The 14,233-nt window shown below is 40.7% G+C and overlaps 1 protein-coding gene across 1 annotated transcript; it reads right to left on the bottom strand.

Moving 5' to 3' along the window:
* Positions 1–2,420: 2,420 nt before the first annotated feature.
* Positions 2,421–3,104, bottom strand: LOC138893987 (serine/arginine-rich splicing factor RS2Z32-like). The gene has a single exon (XM_070178659.1). It carries the CDS (start codon positions 3,102–3,104, stop codon positions 2,421–2,423), a length of 684 nt encoding a protein of 227 aa, XP_070034760.1.
* Between the last annotated feature and the right edge of the window lie 11,129 nt (positions 3,105–14,233).

The raw sequence follows: 14,233 nt of genomic DNA, 5'->3' as shown, positions 1-14,233 counted from the left end.
AAAATGGAGTTTTACAATAAATAGCCCGTGTACGTACTCATCACCTCATGTACATGGCACTCATTTATCAAATAGTACCAAATCCTAAAGGGAGTTCCCCCACACAAGGTTAGGCAAGCCACTTACCTCGAACCAAGCTCAAATCAACCCGAAATCACGCTCTTGCCATGAGTATCCAACTCCGAGTGGCCCAAATCTAATCAAATCAATTACATAACGTAAATATAGCTACAAGTAACTAATCTAGCTAATGAAATCAAAGCTACGACAAGAAAATAGAAAAAGCCCAAAAAGCCTCATCGGGCCCGTGTCCCAGAATAGGGTAAAAGTCACAAATTATGAACACGCATTCACTCACGAGTCTAACCATACCAAATTCACTCAAATATGATACCACAATCTCGATCAAAATCCCAACTAGAGCCTTTTCTTGCATTTATGTGAAGTCCTATATGTTTTGAATGTCCGCTAGTTTGATCATTTTTTAGCACCCTAAGTAGAGTCTAGAACCACCCAATACTAGGTCCAAAGCCTCCTGGACCATAGGCATGGGATGGTTAGTGCCTGCATAGGACGCGACCTAGAATTGAATTAGAGTGCCTTTAAGTAAACAACTTTAACATAGTAATCGGGTAGCAGGAGATGATAGTCTGTGCCCGCTGAATAATATGAGCAACCCCTACCCTAAGGGAGTTGTGAAGTATTATTTATTTTACACGGGGTGATCCTTTAGGCTAAAAAACATAGGACCCCCTCCCCTTTATATGTTTGTTGTTCACACTTAGTCATCAAATATAGACCAACGCAGTTGTATCTTTGCAACCTCTAAGACTTGTATTGATTGTAGTCTAATCCTTGTGTTGCTTTCTTTACACTTGCTTATGTTACAATGTAACCTTTAAATTCCATGGCCCATGTAACCCGGATTCTCCAACATCAAACCACCCTATAGGAGATCTGCACTTACGCCCATACAAAGCCTCGTACGGAGCCATCGAGATACTGGAGTGGTAACTGTTATTATATGCAAACTCGATAAGAGGTAGATGTTCATCCCAACTTCTTTTCTTGTTGTATTATCTGGTAATATTTACTCAGGTGAATCTCCTAGTGATCTCTACTACCTGCGGGTGTGCGATGTCCATCTCCAGCTCACGGGCCATGCTGAATCTGATACCAGGGTTGAGCCCCTAGATTAATCAACGAACTCGCACTCTAACGGTAGCAACCAAGGTTGGTGCATGCCCGGACAAATCATTGAACTGGACTGCATACAATATGCCCCGAGAATATTATATACTTCAACTAGAAGTCTATAAAGCTACGAACCTCTGTCAGAGTGGTAGGTCTGGGCCAAGATTTCACGGCCTCAATCTTCTGGGTGTTTACCTTTATACCTTCATCGGATACAATATGCCCCGAGGATATTATAGACTTCAACTAGAACTCACATTTAGAAAACTTTACGATCACAGAGAGTTTGGAGTACCACTCATAAGTGGTCCATATGCTCCTCCTCTGAACGTGAATAAACCAGAATATCATCAATAAATACTATCACGAACAAATCTAAAAATGGCCGGAATACGCTATTCATCAAGTCCATAAATATGGCGAGTGCATTCATCAACCCGAAGGACATGACAAGGAACTCAAAGTGGCCATATCAGGTCCAGAAGGCTGTCTTCGGAATATCTTTCTCCCAAACTCTAACCCGGTGGTACCCCCGACCTCAAATCTATCTTTGAAAAGCATCTAGACCCCTACAACTATTCAAACAAGTCATCGATCCTTGGAAGTGGATACTTATTCTTAATGGTTACCTTGTTCAGCTGCCTATAATCGATACACATCCTCAGCGAGCCGTCTTTCTTCTGCACAAACAGTACTGGTTCACCCCAAGTTGAGGTACTAGGTCTGATGAAACCTTTTTCCAGCAAATCTTTTAACTGCTCCTTCAACTCCTTCAATTCGGCAGGTGCCATTCTATACGAAGGTATGGATATTGGTTGAGTTCCCGGAAGCAAATCGATGCTAAAATCAATCTCTCGCTCTGGAGGAATACCTGGAAGCTCATCTGGAAACACATATGTGTACTCTTTGACTATTGGAATAGACTAAAGTGCAGGTATCTCAGCATCTGCATCTCTAACTCGCACAATATGATAAATGCACCCTTTTGTGATCATTTTCCTCGCCTTTAGATAGGAAATAAACCTACCTCTAGGTGTCGCTGTATTACCTACCCATTAAAGGACTGGCTCACCAGGAAAATGAAATCTGGCTACCTTTGCTCGGCAATCAACTGTGGCATAGCAAGCTGCCAATCAGTCCATGCCCATGATAGCATCAAAATCCATCATCTCTAGATCAACTAGGTCGACTGAGGTCCGACAACTACAAACTGTCACCGTACAACCTCAGTAAACCCATCTAGCAATAATCGGTTCTCCGACCAGTGTAGATACCGCAAAAGGATCACTTAGTATTCCAGGCATTATACCAAACTTCCCCACGACAAATTGGGTAATATACAATAAAGTAGATCCTGGATATATCAAGGCATAAGCATCGTGAAAGAAAATGGTCAATAATATACCTATCACAACGTCTGGTGAAGACTCTTGGTCCTTTAGACTCGCTAAAGCATAGATACGGTTATAATTAACACCTGAACTGGAACCTCTACCTCTGCCTCGACCTCTACTAGCCGAAGACTGAGACTCGCGCCCTGAAGGATGCACGGACATAGATGATCCTGTTGCTGAACTCGCTAGTTGTGCCATACCCTCAGAATCTCTATTTGGGCAATCTCGCATCATATGCCCCGAATGCCCACATGTATAACAAGCATCAGAACTTGCTCGGCATTGGCCCAAGTGTCCTCTACCACAGATGTCACACCGTGACGGAAATGACCATGTCTGCCCTGAACCTCGTGAACGCTGCAAACCCGATGCCCGTGAGCTCTCACCTGGTCTTGACTGAGTATAGCGGTCATACCTGTAACCCTGTAAGTAACATGGCGGAGGCCTAGGTGGCCATTCGAAGTACTGGGGCCTATAACTACCCTGAGACTGCTCTTGAGACCTGGCAAATTTCATCCTCTTACGCTGCCCTTGCTCAGTCCTCTCTGTACCCTGCTGCCGACGCCTACCCCTTTCTATATTCTAGGCAAATGCCTGAATCCGGGAGATATCCATACTATCCTGCAATGCAGCGGTGGCATAACTCTGGGGCCAACCCTGCTATAAACCTGTGGATCATGTCCTGCATAGTAGCAACTATGGATAGTGCATATCTGGCCAATGAGTCAAAACGAAGACTATACTTTCGGACACTCATACTTCCCTGCTTGAGGGCTAGAAACTGATTGACTCAAACCTGTCGGTTCTCCCGCTGTAAGTACTAGTCAAGGAAGGCATCTGAAAAATTCTCCCAAACAGCTGGAGGTGCATCACGTCCCCTGGACCTCTCCAATCCCTCGTACCAAAGGATGGCTATATCTTGGAGTCGAAAAGCTGCTAGCTCAACTGCCTCTTTATTTCGTGGCATGCATAACCCGAAAGATCCTGTGAAGCTGATCTATGAAATTCTGCAGGTCCTTCCTCTAATCTGTCCCCGTGAACTCTGGGGGACTCAAAGCAATAAACTCTCGGACCCTTGTACTCCCAGACCCCTCAGAAGATCCTGCACTAGCTGATGCCCTAGCCTGTTGCTGGGTAGCTACCAGTTGTGTCAACAAATGCACCGTACTCCTCAAGTCCTGATCTGATGGAAATGGAGGGGGAACTGGATGTGCGGTATCCCTAGGAATCTCCTCAGGTGGTGGAGGAGCCGGTAATGGCTGAGTAGGGGTCTCGCCCTGGGCCTCAGACTAGGTCCCATCTACTGGGGGTACCCTGCTGGTCCTCTCACCCACTGTTGTGCCTCTCTTCTAACTAGTCGTAGTCTTCCTAGTCATCGTCATTTGTGTATGCAAACACCAACACGTAAGTTTAACTCAAATTTCCTATAACTCACCTCTACATCACAATTTAGATTTGAAAGAAGGGTAACCAACTCCTAAATGCAATGTAGTTCCCTTCTTATATAATGTGCTGCACAACACATCTATAAACAAGAACCTACTAGACACTGCTAATAGACTCCCTAGGACCGAACTGCTTTGATACCAAGTTTGTCATGCCCCGAACTTGGGGGCGAGACCAGCACACGGTGCCTCACTTAACCTAGCGTACCAACTTGCGACTGAGGGACTCTGAACATACAATGTCATACTTTGGCCATGGGGTCACATTGCATGACAATTTGCGAAACAAAATATAAAACATAATGGAAACTAGCTTTGACTAAACATCAATATAAAGCTCGGCCAACAAGGTTGTCATAACTACTACAGCTGACAAACCAACAAAATATACATACAAAGCCTACAAGCCCAACATGCTGCACTAACTTACAGGATATGTCTATAAGCCTCTACTGATGGATGTACTGTGATCGGAACAAAGCCCCGACCTACCCATAACATATATACATATATACATATATACACAGTATGTACACAAAACCCTAGATCCGACAACTCCGAAGGACGTGGAGCTTACCGATCAAGCTGAACTCGGACAACACCTACTGAGGAAGTCTACCCGTCTGTCTATCTGAACCTGCACACATGAAATGCAGTGTCTCCAGAAAAGGGACATCAGTACGAAATAATGTACAGGGTATGTAAGACAATAAAATAACTTAAAGTTGAAACTGAACTAATAATATAATAACTGAAAGTAACTGGAAGTCAAAGATGATCTGGAGATATACTTACCTACTGATACTGACTCAACTCTCTCAATATAGTAAGTAAAATAAATGTCTGGCCCCATAAGGCTCGGTACGTGTAACTGCTCGGCCATAGTAGACTCGCTCATAGGCGCTCGGCCATACTAGGCTAGGTAACTCATCCATTCAGGGCTCGCTCATAGGCGCTACCACAATAGGCTTGGTATATAAATTACCATCTGATCAGAGGTTGCTTAATAGGGGCCTGCCCCACGATTATAGCTCGATGATAGTGAAAATACTGTAATATTGTGTGTGTGTATATATATATATATATATATATATATATATATATATATATATATATATAGAGAGAGAGAGAGAGAGAGAGAGAGAGAGAGAGACCCTCTACTCTCTTGACTGGAAAAAGATAATACTTAACCGAATATAAAGTCCCAATAAGGGAGAATACTATAACTTATGAGACAAGGATAATGTACATAAGTTCAGGAATACGAACTTCTCTTTATGCCTCGTTATCAAACTCATGTAGTTACGGGATCATGCCAAAATGAAGAAAGGTTTAGCCTTAACATACCTTATCACAATATTTACAATCACCAAGTTGAACTAGCCTCTTCGCACCTTAATCTACAACAACTATAATAATACTATAATTAAGTTACGAAAGGTACAACTATCGCACAACGAACAACAAGCTTATTTTGTATTAAAACGGGCAGCATCTCCCCTATAATCCTTATTTCCTCCAAATTCAAGATAATACCAACAACACAAGAACACAACAATATCAACATATATACATTATTTTCCAACCTTATATACACCACAAAATACTACAAAATAGCCCAACACACCCCAATCTCTTCATACACAAAACGACCACCGTAGTAGTATCAAACAGCCCAAAAATGTTACGACGAATGACCAGCCCATCACCCTGTATTTATGTGGTGTTTCTACACATCCTTCCTCCTCAAAAACTCCATAAAACAGTAGTAAAACATGCAATCCAACAGCAATACAAAATAGTCCGCTACAAGTGAATAACTCGAACTCGCGGCTTCCTATCGCCGTCCCGTGAGTTCTTACAATTATAGAACGTCTTTCCATACATCTCCAGAAGAAGGAAATTGATGAAAGGGAGAAGTAAACTTACCTTATTTGTTGAATAACTCAACTCCTATCTTGGTTCTTCAAACTCTAGGTTTTACCTCCAACTAGAACTTGAAAAGGAGAGAAATTCAATTAGGGTTTGTGTGTAATTTTTGGTAGGATGTTTGCAGGGGTTTAGGTCTAGTTATTGTGCCCTCTTATCAGTGTATTATATGAACTAAATAGGCCTTTAAGAGGTCTCTTTGGACAACCCGAACTGGCCCATTTTCGGACTCTCATTTAAGCAAGTAGGTGACACACCTACTTGTCACCTAGCAGCTTGCGCAGTCTTGGACAAATGCATAAATCTCTCTACTCCGATGTCGTATTGAAAAATGGTTTAATGCGTTAGAAAATAGACTCATAGATAATCCTTCTGATGGGTGTAACACCCCGTAACTCTAAGTATATTGGAAGACAATTTCAGTTACATTTGACCCAAATTTCAGTAAAACTTAAGAACGTAACTTGTGATGACTTTCATCGACTTTTGTTCCACAACTCGCTTGACTTCAAACCATAACACACGACTATCATACGACTAACATAACTCATAACATAACCTCCTTATCATGTTAAGAACCCTACTCTCAGCCCAAAAGTACATGTTATAACATTCTCAACTTGTCGACTTTCGACGAAACATTATTTTCTTCAATTCCTTTAGCTTATGAACCTTCCAACCCTCTTTGTACTTGTTGTTCATGATTTTCAATATTTGTAACCTCTGAGGTAACATGATTAACTTACTTTATATACTTTCAAAGATGATCTCATTTTTTGTCCTACATTAGTTTGCTTACGACGTACTTTTACATACTAAAATAAAGGGTGTAACAGCAGCAACCCGGAAGGGATGTGAGTAAGATATGTACAAAGTATGTAGGGTGGAAAGCATATGTAAATCATACTAAAGTATGAATATAAGATGGAAATCTGAATAGAAGCTAAAAGCTAAACAAGAGTCTGAATTAGCAACTGATCTGGAACTAAATTGAATTTTAAGCTGAACATGTGTTGAAACTGAACAATTATCTGAACTGGTACCTGTTTGGTGTAATGGGCTATATCCCCCCAATCAGGTAACTATAAAACTGAACTAGCCTCATGTATAGTCATGCAATGCAAACTGTATCTATATACGCGTATATAATATGCCTGACTGGTGTTATGGGTTATATCCCCCTAGCAGGTAAATATATAATCAACAGGCCTGGCTGGTGTTATGGGTTATCTCCCCCAGCATATAATCAATAGGCCTCGCTGGTGTTATGGGCTATATCCCTCCAGCATAATTAATTTAGGAATGTATGAAGCATAACACATGTGGCAACATCATATGGACTCAAGAGATCATAAAGGAAACCATAAACGGAATCACAAACATAATCTGACGCTCGTCATTCATAAGTTGGACGGAGGAGCCTATCCCCATTTTAGGGAGAAACCGAGTATGTACATGAGATACTAAGGTTAATTAACTCATTATGATTCTTCTATAATCAATTTAGAACCAAGGAACTCAAGATTTGTCCAACTCTTCAAATTTCCAAATATTTTGACAGAGTTTTCCCTAAAACTGGATGATCCCCAAAACAACAGCAAGCACCACAATATTTACAGGAATGTATACCCAGCCAAGATGATAACATCAAACTAAAGGAGATCCAGTTATCCACAATAGTGTCATACAATCGACAAAACGGAATTGTGAATGTAATGTCGACTTATAGTGGCTAACTTGTGACATGAAAGTCTAAATATGATTTAGGAATAATCTAAGCATAAACACATGACAATTAAGCTTATATAATCTTAAATTAAGCTATTAGGATCATATGGGGGTTAGGTATACGTAAAAATATCAAAGGAACGGAACAAACGGAAGTCTATATGGCATAGGCCAAATTGGCGATTTTCCCTTTTGTTTTTGTTGTGTTTTGAAGTCCAGCCTAAACTATTTTCTTCCATAATTCACATATGGAATTGAATATTATACAAGGATAAAATACATTCTGATATTTCCCTTGAACAACCCTTAAAAGATCAAGAAGAAAGGATAGAACATAGCTAAACCAAATCATGCCGAAAACGAAACGAAAACCCTACATACCTCTTGTGTTATTGCTTCCAAACCTTGTTCCCTTTGATACACACCCATAATTATGCTTTTATAACTAAAATATTGAGGTGAAACGCTTCCTTAGCCACAAATCTCTTTCCAAAACATGAGTAACACGGAAAAGGGGGGATGGAAAAGTCTTACATATGTCGTAAGGATCGTGTTGATGTGTTCGTGTCTGGATTTTGAGTTGCGGATGATGGAATTGCTTCAAAACCCTAAGGATGTGTTTAGGAAGTCAAGAAAGACATTTTAGGTTTGATTTGGGTCAAAATGAGCCTTAGAGACGAAGGCTACAACATTATATATCAAGATAATCCTCAATCGACCTTGTGGGTCCCAAAGAGAGTTGCTTGCGTAGTCTCGCAAAAACATGAATATCTCTCCACTCCGACGCCGTATCGACAAACAGTTTAATGAATTGAAAACTATACTTGTAGATCTTCAATTTTGTAGGTGGATAACCCCTTAATTCCAAGTATATTGAGAGAAAAACTTAGTAACATTAGACCTAAATTTGAAGTAAAATTATGAACGTAACTTGCGGCAACTTTTGTCGACTTTTTTTTCATAACTCATTTGACTACAAAACTTAACACGTGACCATAACACTACTAAACTACCTCATAAACTAACATCCTTTTCATGTTAAGCACCATAGTATCACCCTAAAAGTACGGGTTATAACATTCCCAACTTGCCGACTTTTGATGAAACTGGGACCACATACAATCCAATCTCCTAGCGATCTCCACTACCTGCGGGTGTGCAATGTCCATCTCCAGCTCTCGCGCCATGCTGAATCTGATACCAGGGTTGAGCCCCTCGATAAATCGACGAACTCACCCTCTAACGGTAGCAACCAAGGTTGGTGCATGCCCGGACAAATCATTAAACCGGACTGCATACTTCGATACGATCATAGAACCCTGGTGCAACTGCTCAAACTCTACGCGCCATGAATCCCTGAGACTATGGGGAAAAAACTCCCTCAAAAACATATCTAAGAACTGATCCGATGTGAGTATAGCTGCCTCGGCCAGACTACCCAACTCATACGCTCGCCACCACTGATAAGCCTCTCCCTTAAGCTGGAACATAGTAAAAGCAACCCTACTAGACTCCACAATACCCATGGTACGAAGGATACGGTGGCACTCCTCAAGAAAACCCCGGGCATCCTTTGACGCTAAAACACTGAAAGTAGGAGGGTGGTACTTCTTGTACCTCTCAAGCTTGAGCTGCTCCCCCTCAGAAGCTACTACCTTAACCTCGGGCTGAACTGGGGCGACCGTTGTACTGGTATGACCTCTGAGACCTGGTCAACCTGGACCCGCTGCTCTAGGGTACGGGTTGCGTGAGTTTGTGCTCCTCCCCCGGCCTGAGATGTGGCAGGAGCAAGTGGGATCAATCCTGCCTGAGCTAGAGTGCCAAACATGCTCAAAAACTAGGCGAGGGTCTCCTGTAGTGCTGGAGCAGTAGCAGGCGTCTCAGGCACCTGCTCTCCAACTGGACCTACTGTGGCTCCTATGTAGCAGCTCGTGCAGGTGCTTTGGCTGCAATACTTAGACGTCCTTGGCCTCTACCCCGGCCCCGGCCCCAGCCTCTCGCAGCCCTAGTAGGGGGCATGGGTGTCTGATCATCCGATCCAGTTGTACGCGTCCTCACCATCTGTGAGAGAATAGAAAGACAGAAATTTAAAATCCCGAAGTCAACAAATTGGCATGATAAGGAATCAAAGAAGTGAAGCTTTTCCTAACAGTTCCATAGCCTCCCGAAGATAAGTACAACGTCTCCGTACCGATCCGAGAGACTTTACTAAACCTACTTGTGACAAGTAACACCTATGAACCTAGAGCTCTGATACCAACTTGTCACGACCTCAATTTTCCTCCGTAGGATGGCGTGACGGTACCTAGTCTCTAAGACTAGGTAAGCCTAACAAACATGTGGAAGTGAATGAAATAATAATTGAAAATCTCCAAACTCAACAACATATATAAAAATGACATCTGTACAGATCAATGTGTATACAATAGCCCAAAACCCGGCATAATACAAGTCACAAGCTCTATGATAATACCAAAATTATTCTTATACAATTCTGTCTAGTAAAGAAGGAAAAATATAAAAGGGATAGAAGGGGACTCTGAGGCCTGCGAACGAGGGCAGGTGTACCTTGAAATCTCCAAATGCAAACTCGGCTCACTAGTGCCGGGACTGATAGGAAGCACCTGGATCTGCACAAAACGATGTGCAGAAGCGTAGCATGAGTACACCACAATGGTACCCAGTAAGTTCCAATCCTAACCTCGGTAGAGTAGTGACGAGGTCGGGTCAAGGCCCTACTAGAAATAATAAGAAACAGGACGAAGGATATAACAATACAATGGTAATGACAATGGAAATGAAACAAATAAGAAATTTACCACAAGTTAACTACACAGAATCAAGGCAGATAATACAATACGGAAGGAAACAAAGATTGACATGTTAAGGAAACAATTAACCAAGAAAAATACAACAAATAGAGAAAGATCAACAAGGGCCACTATCGAGGCACCGCCTCGTAATCCAAACTCACAAAAGTAACTCACAGTCTTTCCTTATATCACCGCGGGAGCCTTTACATTTAGTTTTGAAAATTATTTTTCCTGAAATGGCATCCCGCGTTTTAGTCCACCTTATCAAACCGCATGGCTTCTAGTAGTTTCCCTACTAGCCATGCGTATCAAGCCCACTTTATCTCACCGCATGCATTTCAACCCCCAGACCTTATACCACCGTATGCATATCAATATCACATCGTATCACAAATCGCACCTCAAGTGCCCAATATCACAACTTGCCAAAGAAACAAAAAAATAACAGAATTTCACAAATAAGGAGCTCACGGATCAACCACAATGTACACAAAGTCTTAACAATAACAACCGGAAGAATAACTCGATAGAATGATATTTCACCACTTAACACTTTGCCTCAATCGGAATCACGGTCTTTGCAACTCAATACCAATTTCAACAATAAGATATTCCAAGAATAGAAATTTCAAGTAAAGAATTCAACAGTTAAATAATGAATACGGGATAAAGGAAACAAGAACTTCAACTAGACATGTAGAGCAATTAGCAAGTAAGAGATAAGACAAGTAGACATGTGAAATTAGGCTAAAAATGATGACTATAACATATTAAGGCAGCACAATTAAGGCATGGAAGGGATCTACATAGCTAAAATCGGAAATTTCTACATTTAGCCCGTGTACACACTCGTCACCTTGCATACACGACTTTCACATATCACAATTATCACAACAACACCAATCCTAAGGGGTAATTCCTCCGCACAAGGTTAGGCAAGTCGCTTACCTCAAAAGACGTTAAATCAATCAACTAGAAGGCCTTTCCCTCGATTATCTAACTCCGAACGGCTCGAATCTAACCAAAATAAGTTCATTCTATAAACATAACTATAGAAAACTAATTCAAATAATGAAATTACGATTCTTGCAAAGAATTAAAAAGTCGACCCAAAAAGTCAACCCGTGCCCCCATCTTGGAACCCGACCAAAATTATAAAATCCGAATACCCATTCGATATTGAGTCCAACCATACAAGAATTATTCAAATCCGACCTCGATTCGCCTTTCAAAACTCAAAGGTTTAGTCTAAGAAGTTTCTACCATTTTTCCTCAATTTTCAACTCCAAAACACTAATTAAATGATGAAATTAACAATAGATTCATGTGAATTAACCAAAATCAAGTTAGGATTCCTTACCCCAATGATTTCTCTGAAAAACCCTCAAAATATCGCCTCTCACCGAGCTCTCTAAGTCCAAAAATGGATTATGAAGATTAACCCTCGAACAAGGCCTTTCTACCCAGCGATCCTCGCTTCGGCGGCCTTTGTGTCGCACCTGCAGAGAAGGAGACCGCACCTACAGTCCAGTCCAAAGCCCCTCCTCCAAATTCCTCTTCTGCGGAGGAAAAGGCCGCGCCTGCGAAGACGCACCTGAGCCCAAGTGTCTGCACCTGTGAGCCCAACCCTGGGCTCTCCTTGCGCTTCTGCGCTTCACCTTCTGCACCTGCGGTCAAACCCTCTGTAGGTGTGATGACACCAGCAGACCTGGGACTTCGGCAATGAAGCTAAGTCCAAAATTTTTCCGAATCTGATCCGAACCGAACCTGGGGCCCCCGGACCCTGTCCGAATATACCAACAAGTTTTAAAATACATAACGGACTTACTCGAGGCCAAAAATTACATCAAACAACATCGATTCTATGAATTGCAATCCAAATTCAAGCCTATGCAACTATGAACTTCCGAATTCCGAAACTAATGTCGATTCATACCAAAACAACTCCGATTGACTTCACATTTTGCACACAAGTCATAATTGACATTATGGACTTATTCAAACTTCTAGAATCGGGATACGACCCCGATATCAATAAAGTCAACTCCCGGTCAAACTTTCCAAAATCTTCATGCTGAAACGACCTATGGACTTCCAAATCAATATCCGAACACGCTCCTAAGACCAAAATCACCATACGGGGCTATTGGAACCATCAAAACTCCATTCTGGAGTCATCTTCATACAAGTCAATTTACGGTCAACTCCTACAACTTAAACCTCCAACTTTGGGATTATGTGTCCCATTTCACTCCATAACTCATCCGAAACCAAAACCAAATACCCCGACAAGTCGCGTAACCACAATATAATATAGGGAAAGCAATAAATAGGGGATCGGAGTTAAAATACTCGAAACGACCGGCCGGATCGTTACAGAAGACCTCGGAGAGGGAGGTAGTCTGAGGAAGAAGACCAAAGTGAGGGAAGATCTTCTGTGGGGGGGGGGGGGGAAATAATGAGATTTTTAAAGGTTTAAGGCGCCTATTTTGTGTGTAAAATACGCGTATGTCACATTGCAAAAGTGGTGTGTAAAAGACACTTGACAAAAGTTTGGTATGTAAGAGATTTTCTATTGGTGAGCTATATCATAGGAATTTTGCCTCATAATAGCACCACCAACAACAACAACACCAACACCAACAACAATAATAATAATTGCTTGCTTGTAGTTTGAGAAGAATTAGAGCAATTCAAACTGAAATTAGCAAGAGGTATAATTTGTGGCATTCTGCCACCTAAAAATTTTTGGTGTTGAGAGACAAATAGCTGATTCTAATCTTCAGGCATATTTTGGTGTTCTGCACTCAAGATACCCTGAATAATAATTAAAAACAGCCTTCACTTACAATTCCTTTTTACTGCAGTGAGTCTGACATGAAACCTCAAATTAACCAAATCTCAAATTTAATTAATTAGGAAGTTCTTAAAAAATTAATAAGTCTCAAATATTCCGATGACTATTGATTAATATAGTTACCTAACTTGCACAACGCTTTGAAGTTTTCGAGCACTTTAGTGATTAAAGGGAAATCTTAGGCAATGGTACCACTAAATTGCATTGCTTGGAATGTTCTGATAACCAACAAAAGAAATAAAATAAATTAAGGAAATCTTAGGCTGAAGATGGGTAACAATAGCAACGGCTTCTTCCTTGTAAAAATAAGGTGAACCAAAGCATACTATGCACAGAAACATAGTCGACTCCACTATTTTAATGGATTAATTCTACCATAATTTCCATCTAATAAATTACTCGTATTAACATCAATGCTCTTGTATAGATGTGTGATTCGATACTGGCCGAATTTCAACTGATTAAAGGGTTTTGTTATATGGCTTACATAATCTGATCGTTTGAATTTTGCACAAAGATTCAAATACCCCCGAGGGTCGTTTGGTTTATTGACAATTTTTTTTTTAATAGGTTTATTGACAAGTTATGTAGGGATTAAATGCAATGATTGGATTATCTTTTGTTCAATATTTAGTTTGATATTTACATATTAATATAAAATGTACAATTTAAACTGTTGTTTACGTTTTATACAAAACATTCTTACTATAATGGTAACAATATGCTCCCAATGTCCTGAGTTATTATATGATGCAATTTGACTTTAAATAAAAATATTTATCAATTTTATCATCATTAATAATTGATAATATTAGTATCTTGAAATTTTCAATTGTTTTGGATAGAATAAATGTAGTTTTCAATTGTTCAGAA

This window comes from Nicotiana tomentosiformis, chromosome 6, assembly GCF_000390325.3.
Source record: "Nicotiana tomentosiformis chromosome 6, ASM39032v3, whole genome shotgun sequence".
Lineage (NCBI taxonomy): Eukaryota > Viridiplantae > Streptophyta > Magnoliopsida > Solanales > Solanaceae > Nicotiana > Nicotiana tomentosiformis.
This window is presented reverse-complemented; position numbering and strand designations above follow the sequence as displayed.

What these genes read in the sequence shown, in the direction of transcription:
- LOC138893987 (XM_070178659.1), bottom strand. Translation starts at nt 3,104, where the DNA reads ATGAAATTTGCCAGGTCTCAAGAGCAGTCTCAGGGTAGTTATAGGCCC.